Source organism: Cervus elaphus, chromosome 20 (assembly GCF_910594005.1).
Source record: "Cervus elaphus chromosome 20, mCerEla1.1, whole genome shotgun sequence".
NCBI classification, from domain to species: domain Eukaryota; kingdom Metazoa; phylum Chordata; class Mammalia; order Artiodactyla; family Cervidae; genus Cervus; species Cervus elaphus.
Window position 1 is genome coordinate 53,733,074 of NC_057834.1, and position 21,084 is coordinate 53,754,157.

The 21,084-nt window shown below is 35.3% G+C and overlaps 1 protein-coding gene across 5 annotated transcripts in view; it reads right to left on the bottom strand.

The window, feature by feature from the left end:
• MAGI3 (membrane associated guanylate kinase, WW and PDZ domain containing 3) overlaps positions 1 to 21,084 on the bottom strand; it is a 245,380-nt gene that overhangs the window by 86,310 nt on the left and 137,986 nt on the right. For all 5 annotated transcript variants that reach the window (XM_043876802.1, XM_043876801.1, XM_043876803.1 and 2 more), the window contains exons 2-3: positions 17,718 to 17,834; positions 3,239 to 3,358 (exon numbers count right to left, since the gene is read on the bottom strand). In XM_043876802.1, coding sequence (XP_043732737.1) covers positions 3,239 to 3,358; positions 17,718 to 17,834 — 237 coding nt within the window. The remainder of the gene's footprint in view (positions 1 to 3,238; positions 3,359 to 17,717; positions 17,835 to 21,084) is intronic.

Genomic DNA, 21,084 nt, shown 5'->3' on the forward strand with positions numbered 1-21,084 from the left:
TTGTCTAGTCAAAACTAGTGTTTTTCAGTTAGTCATGTATGGATGTAAGAGTTGCACTAGAAAGAAAGCTGAGCACCAAAGAATTGATGCTTTGGAACTGTGGTGTTGGAGAAGACTCTTGAGAGTCCCCTGAACTGCAAGGAGATCAAACCAGTCAATCCTAAAGGAAATCAGTCCTGAATATTCATTGGAAGGACTGATGCTGAGGCTGAAACTCCAATACCTTGGCCACCTGCTGCAAAGAGCTGACTCATTGGAAAAGACCCTGATGCTGGGAAAGACTGAAGGCAGGAGAAGAAAGGGGTGACAGAGAATGAGATGGTTGGATGGCATGTCCGACTCGATGGACATGAGTTTGAACAAGCTCTGGGAGTTGGTGATGGACAGGGAAGCCTGGCTCGCTGCAGTCCATGGGGTCACAAAGAGTTGGGCACGACTGAGTGACTGAACTGAATTGATAATAACTGTTCAGGTACTTGTCTGCATATCCACATTGACGGGGTTTTTCTAGAGTAGGCAACCACAGAGGGAACTGCTGGGTCAGAGTTAGGTGCATCTTTGAATTTACTAGCTATTGCCAAGATGCTTTCCAAAGGGATTGTTATATCATTTTATATCCTCGCCAGTTGTGTATGCGGATTTCCATTTACCACAATTATCAGACTTTAAAATTTCTAACAATCTGATGGGTGTGGAATGGTGGGTAACTTATTTCAATTTGCTTTTCCTCTTAATTGAGCATGTAGTAATTAATAATATGGAAAATGCCACTCTGTCATATACCGTGTTCTTAACAGAAGAAAACATAGGAGAATACCTTTTTAAGTCATTTAAGAGAACGACTTTTTTTTTTTTTTTTTAAGAGAACGACTTCTTAAATGAAATTTCAAAGCACCAATCATAAGGAAAACAGTGGTAACTCTGACTGACAAAAGTTAAGGATTTTGATTTAATGAAGAAACACAGAACAAGATTATTAGGTGACAGAATGGGAGAAAATATCAATATCCAATAAGAGATTAGTATCTAATATAAATATTTACAAACGGAAATGTGATTGAGATCCCAGTTTGAAAATAAAATGGACAAAGCAAATGAATAGACAATTTGCAGAAGTTCAAAAAACAAGCATATGAAAAGATGTTCAAACTCTCTGACTACCAGAGAAACTGAAATTAAAGTGAGACACCGCTTCTATAACCATCAGACTGGCAAAATTACAAAGCTGGATGGTGCCAAGTGTTGATAAGGACGTGGAATCATTACAAAAGCCACGACGACTCCCCATGGCACTGCCTGGGGAGTAAAGACTGCAGAGCTACCCAAAACAACTTCATCATATTAACTATATGTTTACCTTATAACTCAACAGTTCTGCTCTTGGATATATATGCCACAGACATTCTCACACAGAATGTCACACACATGTCTTCTCACACATTTGTAAGAAGACATGTATGAGGATGCTGCAGATTGATCTGTGGTGATGAGGAGTTGGAGGCAAACTGGAAGTCCGTCAATAGGAGAAAGGTTAGGTAATGGATTCACAATATGTAGTACTGTGCAATGGTTACAAAACAGTGAATTACATATATTTACAGTACAGCAATGTAGATGAATCTAAAAAACACAGTAATAAGTGAAAACAGTTTAAAACTAGTAAGATACAGAACATGGTCCAGATGTAAATAATAAATACATATACACAAGACACAATACATATTTTGCAAGATCACATATAAACCAAAACATATATATTAAACACATCAGAATGGTTGCCTATAAGAGGGAGGTGAATGAGAGAAGGCTATTTGCACAAAAATAAAAAATAAACAGCTGTCATTTTCTCTGAGAAATCTCCACTGGCCATCTTATCTAAATTAGACATTCCTATTATTTTCTTTAAAATCCCTTGCTTTTGTTTCCTTCATAACATCTCAACTCAGTTATCTTGTTTATGCTCTGACTGCCTTCCCCACTAAGATATAGGATTTATGAAGGCAGCATCATCTCAGTGTTGCTCAGCACAGGCATGTCTAGTCCCTCTGGTAGTGCTTGGCACGTAGTATGAAAGAAGGATCAAATAAACAATACCTGAATGAATGAGTCACGGATGCTAATCTCAGAAAGAGTGGCTAGGTCAAACGCAGCAGGCAAGAGGAAATCATTAAAGATTCTGAAGGAAAGAGAAATGACCAGAACTATACTTGGCACGGAAGACGAGTATGGTAGCAATGAGCGGGGTGGACTGACGAGAGGGAAGAAATCGGAACATACAAGATCAACCATCATAGCCAGCATGAGTCAGTCCAGAGAGCCTACAAGGAGGTGATGAAAGTATAAAGAAAGGCAGTGTGAACGATGCTACAAGGGAAGAAAAGACTCGATTGGTAACAGACTAGAGGAAACTGCTGAGAAAAAGAAGGAAGTAAGTGAAGACTTTCTTGTCTTGAGCTCTTGCTAAAGCTAAAAAGAGAAATTATGAAGACTTACTCTTTTCGATAGCACAAATGCATATTTGGATATGATGAATTCATGATCAGATACTTATTGAATGCCCTCTCTAGGAACTGAAGATAATATTAAGAAAGACATGACATCTGCTTTCATAGAGCTTGTGAAAAAGGCAATTATAATAGCATGATAAAGCAATGATGGAGAAATACAGGGTGCTATTGGAGTGCACAAGTTTGCCAGTGAAGAACTGTTAGATAAAGAAAAGAAAAGAAAAAAGATTTAACAAAGATTCATTCAAAAGTTGAAATTGATCTTAAATCAGTATTCCCTAGAACCAAGTGAGTAGAGAAAACAGTTACGAAAAGAAAACCAATTTTTCTGTTTTTTTTATTTTCCTCTTCAAATCTATACTCTCTTTTCTCCAAGAGAGCCAAAGTATAAATAGATTTTTTTAAAGGGTACAGTATTTTTATTTCCAACCACAAACAGAACTCAGAAATGCTTGAGTGAATACAATGAATGTGAATCATTATGAAACATTGCAAACTAACTAGCGTTAATGATTTTAGTATACTGTCTACAATCAACTTTAGAATAACACAGAATGCATTTAATCCCACCTTAACTAGTAAATTACAAATAGCCTAATCAAAAGAAAAACCTCTCAAAGACTAATAGAAAAAACTTTTTTAAAAAGTGGTATTTTACTGATCAAATTCCATTTGAAATATTCCAATCAGACAGTTTTCTGGGCTGCTGTTGTCAATATCTGGGGACATACCATCATACGTTCCACTTTCTAACAATGTTCCGCTCTCCTCCAGTGCTTTGAACTGTTCAACAGAAATGAAATTATAGTCCACCCCTGGTACTTCCCCATCCCTGGGGGCCCGTGTAGTACCTAAGGAGAGAAAAAAAGAAAAAAATAGGTTGTAAAGTGCTTTTAAACTTACAAAATATTGAAAATAATAGGAAATTCAGTTTAAAGAGAACACAAGGGAAACACTATTGAATATATTGTATCTAGAGTGATAAGAGAATTTGAGGCAAATCAACATTCCTAGGTCAGAGTAGGATAATACTATAGGATGAGTAAATATATTTTAATAAAATCTACAGATAGCTATGAAATTCAAAATTACAAAGATTAAAATGTTAGTGATCAAGAAAGCTTAACTTTCCAAGACTCAACAGTTAATTCTTCTTTTAAACCTTAATTCTCATGCTTAACATTTAAAGGAGAGGTAAATCCACCAAGGAAAGGCTTCAAGTTCATGTAGCTACCTTACATATTTTTTCTTCCTTAGCAGAAATGTAAACTAATGTTCTACTTACTAGAGTTGTAAGACAATAAAAAAAGAGAAACAACTTTTAAAAACTCTTTTATTAATAAACTCCACTTTAAAAACCTGAACAAATATTAATCACACAATTATTTTTAGACTCATTAATGAAGGGCCCAGGGCTTAAGGTAGGAATTCACAAAATGTAATTTTATACATATTGCTGCTTAGTCATTATTCTCTTCAAGTAATTTCAAAACATTAAGTGGTAAGCAAATTGCTTAATGAAATTCACTACAGCAACTGAGCACTAAATTTCTATCTATTAAGGAATCAATGCCAAAGTAAAATCTTTTTCGGATCCAAGATATAAATTCAAGTTATGGCAGCACTGCTGTACTTTACTGCATTTCACTGAACAGGAATCAATATTTTTTTAACTGAAATTGGAAATGTCACTTCAAATACTAGAAAATACAAACAAGATATCCAGGTAGTTAGCCTGGAAACAGAGTTAGGATATCATCCTGCCAAGGATGCCTTCCCAAGCCTATTTCTCTATTTATGCTACCGATTTGTTAACAGCACTCCAAGCCAGAAACCTGAGACAGTAACTTTGGGTTCTTCCTTCTACTCTACACCTAGTCACCAAATCTGGTTGATTCCATCTCCTAAATACCTGTAGGATTTATATACTTGTCTTCATTCTCACATCCACTTAATCCGTATCAGTATCAATGGGCTGTATTGCTGGTCTCCTGAGCTCAACCCTGTCTTCATCCTAGCTACAGACCTTAACCAAACTGCAATCAGTGACTTTTCTAAAACCATCTGGGCAAAAAACCGCTAAACCTCTAAATGGTTCCCATGATCCTTGATATAAAATCCAGGTTCTACCTCTCCAGCTTCTTTCTTGCCTCACCCCTTTCACATTCTAGGCTTTAGCCATAATCAATTTTTTTTTTTTTCAATTCTTTTAATGTTCCTCAAACTTGCTTATCTCCAAGGCTTTGGCCAAGCTATTCTTTTCCTTGGAAGATTTCCTATTTCCTTTCCCTCTTACCTCAGTTAACTCCTACTCATCCTTCAGCTTCTGACTGAGAAAGCTTCTTTAGAGTACTTTCCTATCTAGTTACGGGAATATGCAGGAACCTCATCTATTTGGTTCAGAGCAACACCCCAAGTCTCTGCACAGTGTAAATCCCATAGCAGGCACTCAATAGACACAGTTGTCAAATAAATTAAGTAAAATTTTATACAAATGTAATCATCACAGGTCCTGGAAATATGCTATCATATTATAAATTAATTTATGGGAAGCTATTAATTGCTTTTACATTCTATTATATTTTGTAATGTGAAAAAAACCCACAATGATGATGAATGGTAATCATCTCAGAAAATGATGATAAGCAAACTCTCTAAGTAACAAAGACTGTTGCATTTCTTTATCTGTTTTACATCACAGAGGATACAAGATCTCTGAAACATAACTTCCCTTTTTCTTAACATTTTTTTTTCATATCAAATTTTTGTTTCTCATATACTGATTAAAATTACATTGTTAGAGTCCCCAAATTAACAGCTTTCAGTTCCACATTAGGTAAAAGTTAATAGACAGTAAATTCAACAATTAAATTTATGATTAGCAGCTGTGATAGATGGAAAACGTGGCCACATATTTTGCACCTCCTCCTATCAAGAGACAGAGCCTGTTGCCTCACCTCTTGAATCTGAACTGGACTTATGGCTTGCTTTGAATACCTTAGTGTGATGTTCAGGAATCTAGATCTCTGTCCCTGCCTCCTTGGAATGGTCCCACCACCATGTATGGATGTCCAGACAAGACTACTGAATGATGAGCGAGAGTCCCATCCAATAAACAGCACCAAGGCCCCAGATATAAGAGAAGCCAGTTTAGCCCATCTAATGCCAGCCTTGCTGCCAAGGACCAGCCACATCAGTGGGTCCAGATGAGCTCAGCAAACTCATGAAATCATGAGAAATCATACATGATAGTTATTTTAAGCCATTAAGTTCTAGGGTAGTCTGTTATGTGGCAAAGGCTGATTGAAATATTATCTAAATAAACTCTACTATAAACATAATGACTATATAAAATCCAATTTAAAAGCAAATCATACTAAAGATAATACTATTTTATTTAAAAAAAAAAAAAAAGCCCTGACCCAAGAGGCAGGAGCAGCTCTGCATTTTAGTCTAGGATAATTATTAGTGGTAAAATTTTGAGCAAGCACTTAATCCCTCTAGGCTTGGTTCGCTTTCCGCAAAGTGGCACTGAGCAAGATGGTGATCATGATTCTTTCCATTAATAAATATAAAATGTGTGATTCCAGCATATATATTTCCAAGACTTACAAAGTAGCTTGAATGTTAATTCTCTTCACAAATGTATTATAAATTTTCACTTCTTCCCCTTCAAATAATGTACTCTCATGCACATAAAAAGTTTTCTACCTTCCCCCACCCAACTCCACTTCCCTCAGCAGTCCAGAAAATTTACCTTTCTATTCTCTTGATACTCTCTATAAACTTAATGTAAAGCTTTGTACATCCCCTCCAATCAACATTATATCGCTCCTTTTTACATAAAAATTCCTCCAAATTCTTCTTACTCAGTGTCCAATTCCTCTCCTCTCATTTTCTCTTGAGCCCATTCCAATCAGATCACTGCCCCAACCGATCCCACTGAGACAATCTGTGCATCAGAAGTCTCCACTTTGCTTAACCCAATGGTCAAGTGTCAGTCCATAACCTGGCAAATCAACAACCTTTGACATAACTGATAACTCCCTCCTTTTTCTGTTTTATTCTGAAATGTACAGAAAAGTACATAAAACATATATATAAAGTTTAGTAGTAATAAGCAATAACAAAGCAAACTCATCCAGATGAAGAAACAAAACATTACTAGGATGCCAAAAGCCCCCTCATATGTCTCCAATCACAAATCTCTCCCTCCCTCCACCCCCAACGTGACCATCATCTTTACATTTGTGATAATGATTTCTTTTCTTTTTAAAAATGTTTTTAGCAACTAAGTAATGCATTTCTGAGCAACACAGCTTAGTTTTGCCTGCTTTGCAACTTGATGGGATTGGAATCTTACCACATGCATCCTTTTGTGTCCACATCAATACTTATCATGGTTTTAAACTTCTGCCAACTTGTTAAGTATATAAAGGTATCTCAGATTGTATTCAATGTGCAACTACTTTAAAAGATTAAACATTCTTTTTCATATATTTACTAGCCATAGAGATTTCTTCTGTTGTAAAGTGGCTGCTCAAGTCTGCCACTTCTCTGTTGGGCTGCCTGTCTTTTTAAAATCATAGTTCTTTATATTCTAGATACTACATTACTTCATCAAATCTAAGTAATCAACAGCTTCTAAAATACACTATTATTTTACCCTAAAAAAAAAAAAAAAAGCCCTGGCAATTATAATTGAAATATTTCACATATTGCAAGATGCATTCCAATTGTAGAGAGGCTAAAATGTGAAATAATTGTGTCTTAGCACTGCAGTCTTTTGCCAGATATATGTGGTTGCAAATGGGGTGTTTCTGCTGAAATATGCTTTGAAATATGCTTTCTTCAAATAGTGCTTTCTGCAAAATCACACACCAAAAATAAGAAAAGCTTACAGAGAAAATAGGATAGGGTTGATCTCTCAAACTCTACTGCAACTCAGTAAACAAAGCACTGGTAAAGTCAATAACAATCCCAATGAAAAATATTAACACAATTTAGTAGATGTTATGTTCCTAATAAAAAATACTAGAGTAAATAAAATACTTCATCTTTAAAATTTTCTATGAAAAGGTAGCTTGACAGAAAGGTACAGAGGGTTGAGGATACTGAATAATAAAGACAAGGGAAAAGTTACAACCAGTAATTTTAAGATAAAGTACAAGTTCAAATTGAGAAAAGAGGCCAAATTGAGGTGACCAGGCATCATACACAATAAAACAAAACCAGCACTCAGCTATGTTTATATATTCTGTGTTTACTTGCTGCTACTTGATCACACACAAGACTGGCTAGGGACAATGAAATAAGAACCAATTCTCAGTTCAGGTGACATCATTCTCCTACCTACTTACCTGCATTATTGAAACAAATGTTGCAAAACAGACAGTATCCTCTCTGTGATTTCCTTTCACCTTTTTTTTTTTTTTTTTAAATAAACAGTCCTTTGATGATAGAAAATTTTCATTTTAATGTAGTCAAATTTATCATTTCTTTCCTTTAGAGCTAACGGTTTTGTGTTTTGCTGAAGAAATCCTTTCCAAGGCCATGGAGGTATTCTACATTCTTTTTAAAGAAGCATTACAGCTTTGCCTTTCACACCTAGTACTTTAATGTACTAAAGCTTTTTCTCTTTTTTTTTATTTGATGGGAAGTAGTAGCCCAATTTCCTTTTTTCCCCCAAATGCTTATTCAACAAGATTTATTGAAAAAATCAGTATTTTCTCCTCTAATCAGCCATGGCACTCCTGTCACAGGAATCCTATACAGAAATGCCCATATAAGACTGAGTGTCTACATCCCATTTACCTACCGACCATTCCTGCACCTTTATCACAGTGCTGTAATTATTATACTGCTGTGATAAATCTTGAGATACAGCAAAAAAAGTTCACTTACCTTATTTTTTCTTCTATTCATAGCCTTTCTATATAAATTCTAGAATCAGACAGGCTAAAAATGCTGAAATTTTTATTGAATTAGATTGAATCTATTAATCAATTTGAGAAGAACTGAAATCTTTACCATATTGAGTCTTTAATCCATGAACAAGAAATCTGTCAAAATATTTAGATCTTCCTTAATGTCCATTAATTTTACCTTATAGAGATCTTTACCCTTTATACTTAGAGATGAATCAGGTATTTCAACTCTTTTTATGCTAATATTTTTCTACAAATTTTCATTTTTTAATTGTTGATAGTATGAAAGAACAAAATTATGGGAGTTTATTTGATAATAAAAAGTTATCAAATAAAAGTTTATTTGATATTCACTTTACATAATTTATCTATAATAAAATTGACTAATTCTAATGGTATAATTTACCTATAATATAGTTCACTAATTCTAGTGATAGAATTCTATGAACTTTGGGAACCATCACTCCCAAAAGTGTCCTTGTGCCCTTTTGCAGTCTCCTGCCCGGTGGCAGCCACTGATCTGTTGTCACTATAGTTCTGCCTTTAATAGATGCTCACATAAATGAAATCACACATTAATTTGATTTCAGTAGTGGTTTGTGTCTGGCTTCTTTCACTTTGCATAATGCTTTTGAGATTCATCCAGTTTGCTGTTCAATATCCTTTTATTACTGAGGGGTGTGCCAAATCCACTGTATAGATACACCAGAATTTGATTATGCATTCACCGCTGGTGGACATGTAGGTTGCTTCCAGATTTTAGATACTATATAAAAAGCTGTTGCACATTTACAAGTCTTTCGGTAGATTTATATTTAAATTTATGTTGGGTTAATACCTAAGAGTAGAATTGCTGGGTCATATGACAAGCGTATGCTTAACTTTATAAGAAAAAGTCCAAAGTAGACATACTACTTTGCATTCCCACAAACAATATATAAGAGCTATAGTTGTTTTACATTATTGTTTCCATGTAGATATTCCTTTCTGGAGCTTCCTGACAGATTTACTTTTTCTAAATCCCATGAAAAATGAGTTGAAGGGGAAAGTGAAGAGGAAAAAAAATATTGTTCTACTGTGAGAATTAAAGCTTAATAATTTAACATAGAGATGTTACTGGTTTGAAAGGATCTATTGATATCAATTGAAAGCAAGAGTAGGAAACACTGAAAGCATAATGAAATGTTAAAGCTGACATTTCCAAGGACTAGGACAGAAGCAGAGGGGAGAGCAGCAGTCACAATCTATCCATCAGTCTTACCTGCAGCTCTTCCCATGCTGTGTGGTCAGGGCTCTGATGATAACAGTGGGCTGTTCTTGCAAATATAATACTGAAGGCCAGATAAGACCCTAAGTTGGCAGCTTCAACATGATTCTGTGTAATGTTTTTAACATTGGTCAGGGCATCTGAATGTTACCTGAACACTATTCAACAATGTTCTCTGATATTTTCCTCCATTTGATATTTGCTATGAGTTGCAGAGCTTTGTAAATAAGAGAAGTGCAAGAAGTGAATGCTGTTGTAGAATACTTCAGCCTGAAATCAGAAACTAGTCTACAATCTGAAGTAAAAGTAACATAGACTTCAATGGCAAAAACACACAATCAACACAAGAAAACAAGTACTTTCAGCATTAAAAAAGGAAACAAGCTTATATGAATGACCAGTGCAAAATGAAATATTTTTTCCTATGTCTGAATATTTGTTACCAAAGATCAAGGCGATCAGATAATGCAACTGATACTTTGTGTGCTTCAAATTTTCATTTCAGGAGTGCAAAATTCAAATATTAAATATGTGTAGTATTATCTTTCAAACTTTCAGATGATTTTTATTTGGCATTTATTTTGTGTTAGTGTTCATTCTTTTAAGACTTTTTTGTTAGCAAATGCCTATATCAGGCTGAGACCATTTAAAAATGTTATCAAAATTTTGTTATATTAATTTTTAATAATGTTAAACCATTTGATTTTATGCTGTGATTTTCTCTCTTTAAGCACTTGGTGCACTCAGGAGAAACCATCCCACACTTCGGTGTTCAGAGCCATTGTTACTGCTCTAATGGTCAAGTGTAGCAGTCATTAGGGTTCGCACGGTACTTGGCTCAGCTGATTCGTCACAATCAGCCACAGGTTACACTGAGATTAAATGATGATATCACTTGTCACAAATTACCAGCAACCTGCTTCCTGCTGGAAGGAATTTGGCTCTGTGCTCAAGCCCAAGTACACATCCAAAGGCAATCTTAAAATCCCTTCTTGGAGCATCTGTCTCCTGGGACTGCTACCAGTACCAATCCTGTATCAGCCAGGGTCCAAGCAGGAGGAAGATGCTAGATGGTAACTTGAACAAGGACAACCTAATGTAAAGAATTATTAACTATTTATAAAGAATTAACTAAGGTGGAATAAAAGAGAATTCTGAAGAGTATCATCTTAGAGCTGAACAAGAATACCCAAGTATGGAAAAAACTTGGAAGAAAGAGATGCTCTCAAAGTCTGAAATTCAGACCTTTTTGGAGCAGGTGCATAGCAGCCCACTGGATGGTAGAGAAGTTGGCTGTGTTGCCTTGGGACAGAGCTGGTTCACCATCAGTGAGTTGAGGCTGGTGGGCAGGGTCTGCTGGAGTACCAATAAAATTCACCAGCAAACCGCCTTGAGTGGAAGGGACATGTAGCGGGGTGTTTTGGACTTACTAGAAAATCAGCTGGGAAACTGGCTGGGCTTGCTGGAAACCCAGTGGGAAAACATTTGCAAGAGATTTTGCTGAAATCTGGGGAGCCTGCTGGGCTCCCCACAGAACTCATCAGGAAACTGTGAGGAACTCAGCTGGCACATTGGTGGAATTTATGAAGCTACCTATGTGAGCCTGTTCCTGAACTCACTGCTGGGACTCCCCCCACTCCTACCCCTCACTCCCCTCCCTACCCCACCCATGTGTACCACTAAACTTGCCCCTGGGTAGCTAACTGCTAGAGTGCTGCTGAAACTGAGTATCTTTTTGCAGGCAGAAGCAAAAAGAAAAAGGCACACTGAAGCCAGGAAAAGAAGACTCTTTTTTTCTCCAGTATCCTTCCTACACCTTCTACTGACAAAGCTCAACGTTGTGCCAGATGGTAAGGAGAAAATGTGACAATATCATAAGTAGTCAAAAAGAGTAGATTTGAAGCCAAGAGGCTGTGAGTAATAAACTGGCAGACTAGTTTTCTGAGAGATTATATCATGAACTCAAGTTGAATTTTTGTCAAATGTTTTTTCAGCACCTATGGAGAAGATCATATGGCTTTTCTAGTTGGTTACTATATTAATCTTCACATGTTATACCAACCTTGCATTCCTGGGACAAATCTCACTTGGTCAAAATGTGTTATCCTTTTTCTATATTGCTGTGTACTGATTTGCTAAAATAAAGGATTTTGAGCCTATGTTCATGAAAAATTTTGGTCTAATACTCTTAATGTTTTCATCTGGCTTTAGAATCAGGATGATGCTCAGATCATGGAGTGAGGTTGGGAAATGTTCTAATTTTCAGAAGAAGCTGTATAGAATTGGCATTATTTCTTCTTTAAATATTTGGAACAATTTACCAGTACCATCTGGGCCTGAAGTTTTCTCTACAGGAAAATGAAAAACTACAAATTTAATTTCTTTAATAGATACAAGGCTGTTCAGTTCTTCTATTTCTTCCTGAGTGAGCATTGGTAGTTTTTGTCTTCCAAGGGATTTATACATTTCATATGAGTTGTTGAGTTTACTGGCATAAGTAGTTTAGAAAACTCATTATCCACTTAACCTCTCTGTAGGATTTTCAGTGATACTATCTCTCATTCCCAATGTTTATCACTTCTATTAATCTTTAAGAAGCAGCTCTGAATTTCACAGATTTCTATTGTTTCTCTATTTTCTAGTTTATTGATTTCTGCTTTTTATTATTCCCTTCCTGCTACTTAATTTGGGTTTACTTTGCTCTTAAGGTAGAAATTTAGTTCATTGATAGAGATCTTTATTATTTTCTAATGTAAGTATTCACTACTATAAATTTCCCTCTAAATACTGCTCTAGTAACACCCCACAAATTGATATACTGTAATGAAATGTGTGATACTTTGTAATTTTTCTTGTGGCCTATTCTTTAACTCACTAGTTAGAAGTGTAGAAATTTAATTTCCAAATATTTGGAGATTTTCTATATATCTTTCTGTAAATGATTTCTAAGTCCATTAGGATCTATCTTAAATGTAATTATGAAGTCTTCTATTTTCCTTTTAGTTCTCATTCTGAAATCATTTGCATTCCATCTGAAGAATTTTCTTTACTATTATTTATAGTACAAGTCTACTGGAGAAAAATTCCCTCATCCTTTTTTTGTCTCAAAAATTTATTTCTTTTCATTTTTAAGAATATTTTTACTGTATACAAATCTAGGTTGGCATCTTTTTCTTTCCTTCCAGGATTTTGAAGATAACATTTGATTGGCTTCCAGCTTGTACTGTTTCTGTTGATAAGTCTGTAGTTAATCTATATTCCCTTGTATGATCTCTGTTTCTGTCTGCCTTTCCTATTTTCTCTTTATCACTGGTTTTCAGCAATTAGATTACAATGTACATTGACTTTTTTTTTTTTTTATAATGTTTCTACTGCTTGAGGTTTGTTGATACTCTTAGATCTACTGGTTTATAGTTTTCACTGAACCTGGAAACATTTCAGCCACTATTTTTTCAAGTATTTGTTCTGCTTCCCCCACTTTGGCTGGAGAGCGTACCATAGGTCAATATGAAGAGATCACAGTCCTGTTCTGTCTGTAATCCAAGGTCTGAAAACAGATGCTTTCGATATCTTGCCCAATTATTTATGATGAGGCTAAACCCAGTAGGAGGAAGTGCTTTGTGGCAAAAGTAGAACTGTCCCTGTCTCTCTCACTGCTTTTTAAAAGTTCACTTTTGTATTCTGTTTCCTCTCCATGTTTCTGTTTGATTAATCTATACTGTTAGGTCTTCCAGTTCACCAATCTTTTCTGTTGCAGTTTCTAATCTGCTATGTTAAACACATCCAGTGAGTTTTTGAAGTTTCATATAGTTCCTTTTTAAAATATGTATCTTGTTTTCTCTTCATTCTGTTCATTTTGTCCTTTAAATCCTTGAGCATGTTTATGAGATAACTTTAAAATCTTTGGTATGGTCATTATCTGTGTTATTTCTTTTTTTTTTTTTTAATCAGCTCACTTTTCTTTTAATTATGAGTCACATTTTGTTTTATGCCTAGTAATTTTTTATTAGACACTAGACATTATGAATATGATGCTATTCAGTGTCTAGATTTTTTTTGTTTTCCTTTAAAGAGTTCTTATTTCCCCCCCTTTTCCCCCTTCTCTTCCTTTATTTTTGCTAACTAGATAAATTACATGCATATTCACTTGATCCTTTTGGGACTTTTTAAATTAAACTTTGTTAAAGTGGGTCTAAATCTATGGCCTCTTTAACACTACTAGTTAAGCCATGACTCTTATGGGGTCTCTCCACTCAGGTTAGAACTCAAATTACTCTTGGCCCTGTGTAAGCTCTGGGGATTTTAACCTTACAGCTCACAGAGAGTTCTTTGCCTGCATTGTGAAGTCACGTTCTCAGCTTAGTATTCAGCAATAAATCCAAGTAGGCACCTAATGCAGTTTGCCTGAGCTTTCTTTATATCTCTTCCTCTCTGATACCCAGCCCTGCAAATTCCTAACATCTCAGAATTCTTGAACACATATTTCTGTACCCTTAACTCAGAGTCTGCTAAACTCAGCCTAGGCTCTTCCTCCATGTGTTATAGCCTCAAAAGTTCCTCCAGGCAAAAAGTTGATGAAATTACAGGATTCTGTTGTGTGCAATCTCCTTCCTATTCTCTTAGGGATCACAGTTGTGCTCTGTGAAATGTCTGACAACAGTAGAAGTCTCTTTCTCTCATTAATTTCGTTATTTAAATTGTCTCAGGTTTTGTCAGTGGGCACCCCTACTAGGTGGCTTTTCTCCTAAATGTTCTTCTGCTATGTCCCCCCAATTTTTTAAACAGACTTTCTAGTACAAGTGGACGTTCCAACCTCACCCTGCACTTTCCTTACTCTAGGTTAGGAATCAGAATTTTCTCCAGAAAGATCTAGTATCTTTCAGTAAAGAATCACACTTAGAGACCAGATGTGACCATCCAATTTACTAACTGCTACTGATGCATAAGGGCTTCTAGATTCTTGGAAGGGTTTTAGACAGTTCAATTTGTAAGTCAGAAGTTCCTATTAGGATCTGAAATGACTATAGCCGTTTGGAACTTATGAATTAAAACAAATAAACCTGAGCTCCTTTCTAGGGCAAAACCCCACACTGGGGAGAAACTGCAAAACTGGGACAATAAATGTAAGCTAAAAAGAAGATTCAAGTAAAAGTGGCAGAGGGTAGCAGAAAGTACAAGTACATATTTTTATTAACTTGCTTTAACAAGGGTAGAGGAAGCTCTAGAGCTATGAAAATAAAAATGCTGCCCTGAGAAACCCCAAGTTACTTAGGAGGGAATAAAGCTCAGATTGTGTTCCGATTTTTTTTTTTTAAGAGCAATGCTTTATTCCAAAAGACAATTAGATAATTAAGACAGGGCAAGAAGTTATGAGCCAAAAATCTCATATCCATCCAAACAAACTTTTATTTATTTATTTTTTTTATTTTATTTTTTTTCCAAACAAACTTTTAAAGTATAAAGATCACAGACAATTGATATGATGATTCTGTGAACCCTTCATGGAAATCTGGTACAGAACAAGCTTCAGACAACCAGAATTATTGAAAAAACAACAACGTAGGGTTGGTAGTTTGGTTAATCATGTATCTAAGCATAGAATGGAGAATAAATGATTATAAAGGGGAGAGGGCAGTACATAATGGTTGCTTGCATTACCAACATAGATACAGATCCAGGATCAAAAAACAGGGAGAATGCGGAAAGAATATGCAAAGAAGAGTAAGCTTGCTAATTACCTTATATTTGTGGGAATAAAAGATAGTACCTGAGGTCAGATGACGGGAGAGGGAGAAGGAAGGATGAAGAAGAAATGACTGTATAATTTTAGTATTGCTCATGGTAGGATCAAATAAAAGGAAGGAGGAACACAGTACTATATAAAGGTAGCCATTAGAATAAAGGTATAACTCTTCCTAAAAAGAGAGATCAAATAAAATAGATTACACAGTGAAAGGCTTTTTTGTATAAAAGACTTGTATATAGGTAAAATACGGATCCCCAGGTGGTGCTAGTGGTAAAGAACCTGCCTGCCAATGCAAGAGACCCAGGAAGCTCCCCTAGAAGAGGCCATGGCAACCCACTCCAGTATTCATGCCTGGAGAATCCCATGGACTGAGGAGCCTGGCAGTCTACACTCCATGGGGTCACAAAGAGTTGGACATGACTAAAGTGAAAAGCACGCACCCATGCGTATAGGTAAAACAGAAAAACATGACAAAATGGGGCTGGAGATATCACATCAATAAATACAAAGTTTCACATTGGCTACAAAATTCGAAAACATGACAAAACTGAGATGAAAGGTATTGATCAAGTCAATAAATATAAAGTTTCACACTGGGTACAAAGTTCAACACTATTTATAAAACACAGATTCAGAAAGATAAAAGAATAGTAAGATTTATTCCTTGTGGCAGATTCTTTACCATCTGAGCCACCAGGGAAGCAGAGTGAGATTCAGAAAGATAAAAGAATAAAAAGATTTATCAGGCAAATGCAAAAAAGGCAGGACTTGCAATTCTGAAATCTGATAAGGTAGATTTATAGGAGGATAGCATAGATAAGGGGTCATATTTTAAAACAAAAATTTTATACCATGTTAAGAAGTCTAGACTCATAGTAAATAGGACTCTCTGAAGAATAAACTATACTACAGATGTGCAAGAATCAGACGTGCCCTAGGTATGAGTCACTATAGTTCAGTTTGTTTCTCTGTTACTTGTGTTTGCAAATAATTTCATTTTATATACTTCTATATATCCTATAAACCTCATAATACAATAGTGTTATTAACTTTAACCAGAAAAATAATTAAAAGTTTGAAATTAAAGTTAAGAAACAAAGAAAAAAATCAGACGTATACTTTAAAGATGGACTAGACTGAGGTGACATGGGAGGCAGGGGATACAGTTAGAATGGGGCAAGGGGACAGACACTGCTTGAGTACCTACTCCAGATCAAGTGGTTTACAATTATACTCTCACTTTAATTCTAATAGCTATATGAAGTGAGCCTTATGATTTCATATTTTATACATGGAGATTCTGAAACCTTAGGAAGTTTAAGTAATCTGCCCAAGTGAACCAATTAGTATAATGCTAGAATCAAGATTTTGAAGTCAGTTTTACTTAGTTCTTTGAAACTACATAATGGCAAATTTTTGTTGTTGTTGTTCATAGTCTAAGTAAGAAAGAGGGAGGGTTTATGATAGTTCAGAGAGATAGGTATTTCAGAAGCATAATTAGGAAGGCTTGGGGATGAACTGGACATTGTGTGAGATTAAATAACAAGATAAAGATATAAAGAATTCCAGAGATGGTGTAAAAGCTAGTATCCATAAGGAGTTACAAATATACTGAGAAGTAAAACAAATCAGAATGTCCTTTTAGGCCCTTTTATTATTTACTGCTTTTCTTCTTCCCCAGACCTACACTAATTAAACCAAGCTTACATGATTTATTATGTGCTTAAAAAAAAAAAAAAAAGCCAAAAACACAATTACAACGACAAGCAGCTCCTATGAAAACTATTAAAACTGGAATGGATACACCAACATCCAGATAAGACTTTGGAGGCAGCAGGCACTGCACACTCTCTCCTGTCTTCCTCTGGGGAAAGGGCAGACTTTAAAATCAGCAACATCCTAACAATTAATACAAAATGTTCTCAGTATACAAGCATGAAGAGCAAAAGTCTTAACGGCATAGGTTTTAGAAATTGATTTCCAGGGAAAAAATTTAGTTAGCAACATGTACATTTATATCATTAAATTCTTAAAGTCTAATGAATTTTTTAAAAAGTCACAATATAGAATCTGCTAGTTTTTCTATTTTTAAAAACCAAACCCTTGAAAGTCCTCTGAAAAATTTTCTCTTTATCCAATTTTTGTTTCATTCCAGTGCCCCAACTTAATCTTCACAATTTCGTATTGAGATTCTCTAGAGAATTATTTCTGGATATTTGATTAAATAAAGAGATCCTGGCCACATTTCTTTGATTCTATCTTATACTTACATGGAATGGTTCTCAAGTAAAGATTATCTCTGATCACTTGCTGCAGTTTATGGTCAATTGATCCTTTCTGAAACTGAAGACTTAGGTAATGTCGCAAATCTTTATTAATGACTTTGCCTACAACAACAAAAAAAAAACAAGACAAAATAAATAATTGTTAGGTCTTCAGTTAAATATCAATGCTAGTTAATGAATACCCTTAAACCATTTAGCCATAAATAGGATAAAAGAAATCAGAGTATTTTATTCAAAATAACATAAGTGTACCAAATTATTACAGGTACTATAATTAAAATACACACCTGTAATATACAATGTGGGCATAATTTTACATGGCAAGAGAGAGAGGAGGTATGGGTCAGAGAGTCAAATATCCAAGGTAATTTCATTCAATCCCATGACTATAAGTACAATCCCTAAACAGGTAAGTTCCAAATTCTTATCAGGTCTCTATCCCTGACCTAACTCCACCAGACTCCAAATGCATCAGACTCCTTCATCTATATTGCAGATAAATAAGTACCTCAAATTTCAGATGACCAAAACAGAACTCTTAATTCTATCCTCTCCCATTACATTTCTCTCCTCTAATCTTAGAAAATTACTACAATCCTGCTGAAGCTGAAGCTCCAATACTTTGGCCACCTCATGCAAACAGCTGATTAACTGGAAAAGACTCTGACTCTGGGAAAGATTGAAGGCAGAAGGAAGAGAGGGCGACAGAGGATGAGATGGCTGGATGGCATCACTGATTCAATGGACATGAACTGGGGCAAACTCTGGGAGATGGTGAGGGACAGGGAAGCCTGGCATGCTGCAGTCCACTGAACAGGAACAACAATCCAATAGAACAAACCTAGAAGTCATCCTCAATTTCTTCTTTTTACTTCTATCCCTTAATGCAATTAATTAGCAATTTTTGTCAGTTCTCCCTTCAACACATATCCCATAACTGCCTACTTCTTCTATTTCCATTGCTACCACCCTAAGCTAATCCACCATGATTTCTCACCTGGAATTCTGCAGAAGCCTTCTAATTCATTCCCTTGCACCCATTTTTGGTTCCTTCCTGCTTCCATCATGCCCAAAGAAGCCAGAATGGGATTTTAAAACATAAGTCAGATGATCGCTACTCTGTCTAGAGCCACCTAACGACTTCTTGCTGCTCTTTGAATATAATTCAAACTTCTAAACAGGGCCTAGCAAGACCTACATGTTCCAGCTCTGACCATCTCAGTCCCAAACTCACCCACCCTTCCCCTTCTCAAACTATGTTCTGCCCACGAGCCCATCTTTCTCATCTCTAACATGCCAAATGGGTCCTATTAAGAACCTTCTGCCTATCACTAGATGGAACAGGCATTCTCTGTCCATTTGTTTGACTCCTAGATACCACGTAAATGAGTAAGAATGAAAGGTTTCTTTCTTATTTGTGGGGAAAATGGGAGATTAAAAAGAAGAATATTAGGGGTATCAAAGAAATATTAGCAGAAAAATAGGGAGCTGCAGAAATCTGGTAGCAGTGAATTTGTAATAATGGTTGAACTCAAAACAATACAAACACTTTTCATTAGATAAGATTTCAGTAACTCAAAAAGAGCAATGCTAAAACAAAACAGATTATGTTACTGAATAAGAAATGACTGGTTGATTAAAATGTACACTTTACTTCAAACAATATAGTTATGGCCAAATTAGATAATTCAAAAGGTTACTACAGATCAGTTCATTCTTTCAACTGTTATTTCATAACATAGCATTTCTAATCCTCTCTTTTCTCACATAAATAAATAAACATAACCTGTATGAGCGAGTACTAAAATAAGCAGGAAATCAGAGTGCTTCTAAGGTTTGGAGATAACATTCATGTTCTAAACTAATAAACACAAACCAAAAGGTCCCTGTTTTGCATTGTCAAAAATAGATACTGAGGAAGGGGGAAACCTTGTGATCAAAGAAGGAAACCTGAAGGATATTTACAAGGATAACACTGAACAATCTGTGGTCTGAGGCTGCTTCTGTCAGGACATTTAGTGGCCCCACCAACCAAAGTCCAATTTAGACGGATTCATGTTATTTCATTTTTTTTATTACAGTACTTATTCATTGCTGGGTAGAAGAAAAACCCAATTCATAATCAGTACTGTACAGTCACATTGCTTACTGAACAAAACCAAACCCAATTATGAGTTTATTAAATATTTTGAAAACTAGGTAAAAAGTGTTTTGATCGCATTGTAATAATCACTATACAAAAGCTTTGATGGATTGTTACATAAGTGCTTGAAAGTGTTTAGTGATGTCTGTGGAGGTTTGGCTAGCGTTTTGACTAGACAGAGAATGAATCATTTTTTTCTACCTAAAATAAATTATATAGACTTCAAAACCTGCTATCCAACATATTTTCAAAAATAGATTTAATCTAGATAAAGGATAATGCCTGTTTTATTAAAGAAGACAATCTGAGTAAACACTTATTAAATTCAAAGTTTAAAAAAGTTTTTGAAGCTTTACTATAAAATATGGCATGACTCAGACAGATAACTATAAAATGCTAAAAACTCACATTGAGTGCTAATCTACCAATCTATAAAAGCAACAGCCATTGAATTAGATGTAATTAAAGACAAAGCCATAATAAAAATCATGGATCACAAATTACAGTATGAGGGGCTCTCAACAGGGGAAATGAATTCAATTTCTGTTTCAAGGGCCCACAAGATCTTAAGACTGAGAGAATCATTAAAGCAGAAAGAGTTAAAGAATGACACCTAGATTTATCAGAGTAAGAACTGCTTCCTAATCTTTACCCTCAACTTCTACGAGGACTCTGGATGCAACACTGAGATGAACAGTTGCAAAGAAAAACGGAAGTACAATTTCATAAATGGGATATTTTATTTAAAGTATGAAAACTATTCAAAGATGTCATCACATTTCTCTGATGTTGGGAAAAAATATTACAAACATCAATAAAATGTCAATGATAAAAGATTAACAAATTATATAGATTGGCATTCTTAAAAATTAATAATAATAATAAAATATATTGGATGTAGCAGTCATCATGAATGTCCTTATTTCAAGAAACCAAAAAAGCTTTCGTTAAGGGGATGGAATATTATGCTTCCCTCTTTGACGCAGTTCCAGGAAATTTGTTTTGTTTTTTTAAAGTACAAATATCCTAAATAGGCAGGTGGCTGTGGAATTACCAGAAGGCCAACAGAAACATTAGCTCACAGAGACAATGGAGAGATTATCTATATTACTGAATTATATATGAAAGTCTGCCTTTTGTTTTAAGAAAGTTTCACAGCAACTTGACATTTCAAGAGGATGAAAAACATATATTTGGGATTAATGCAAT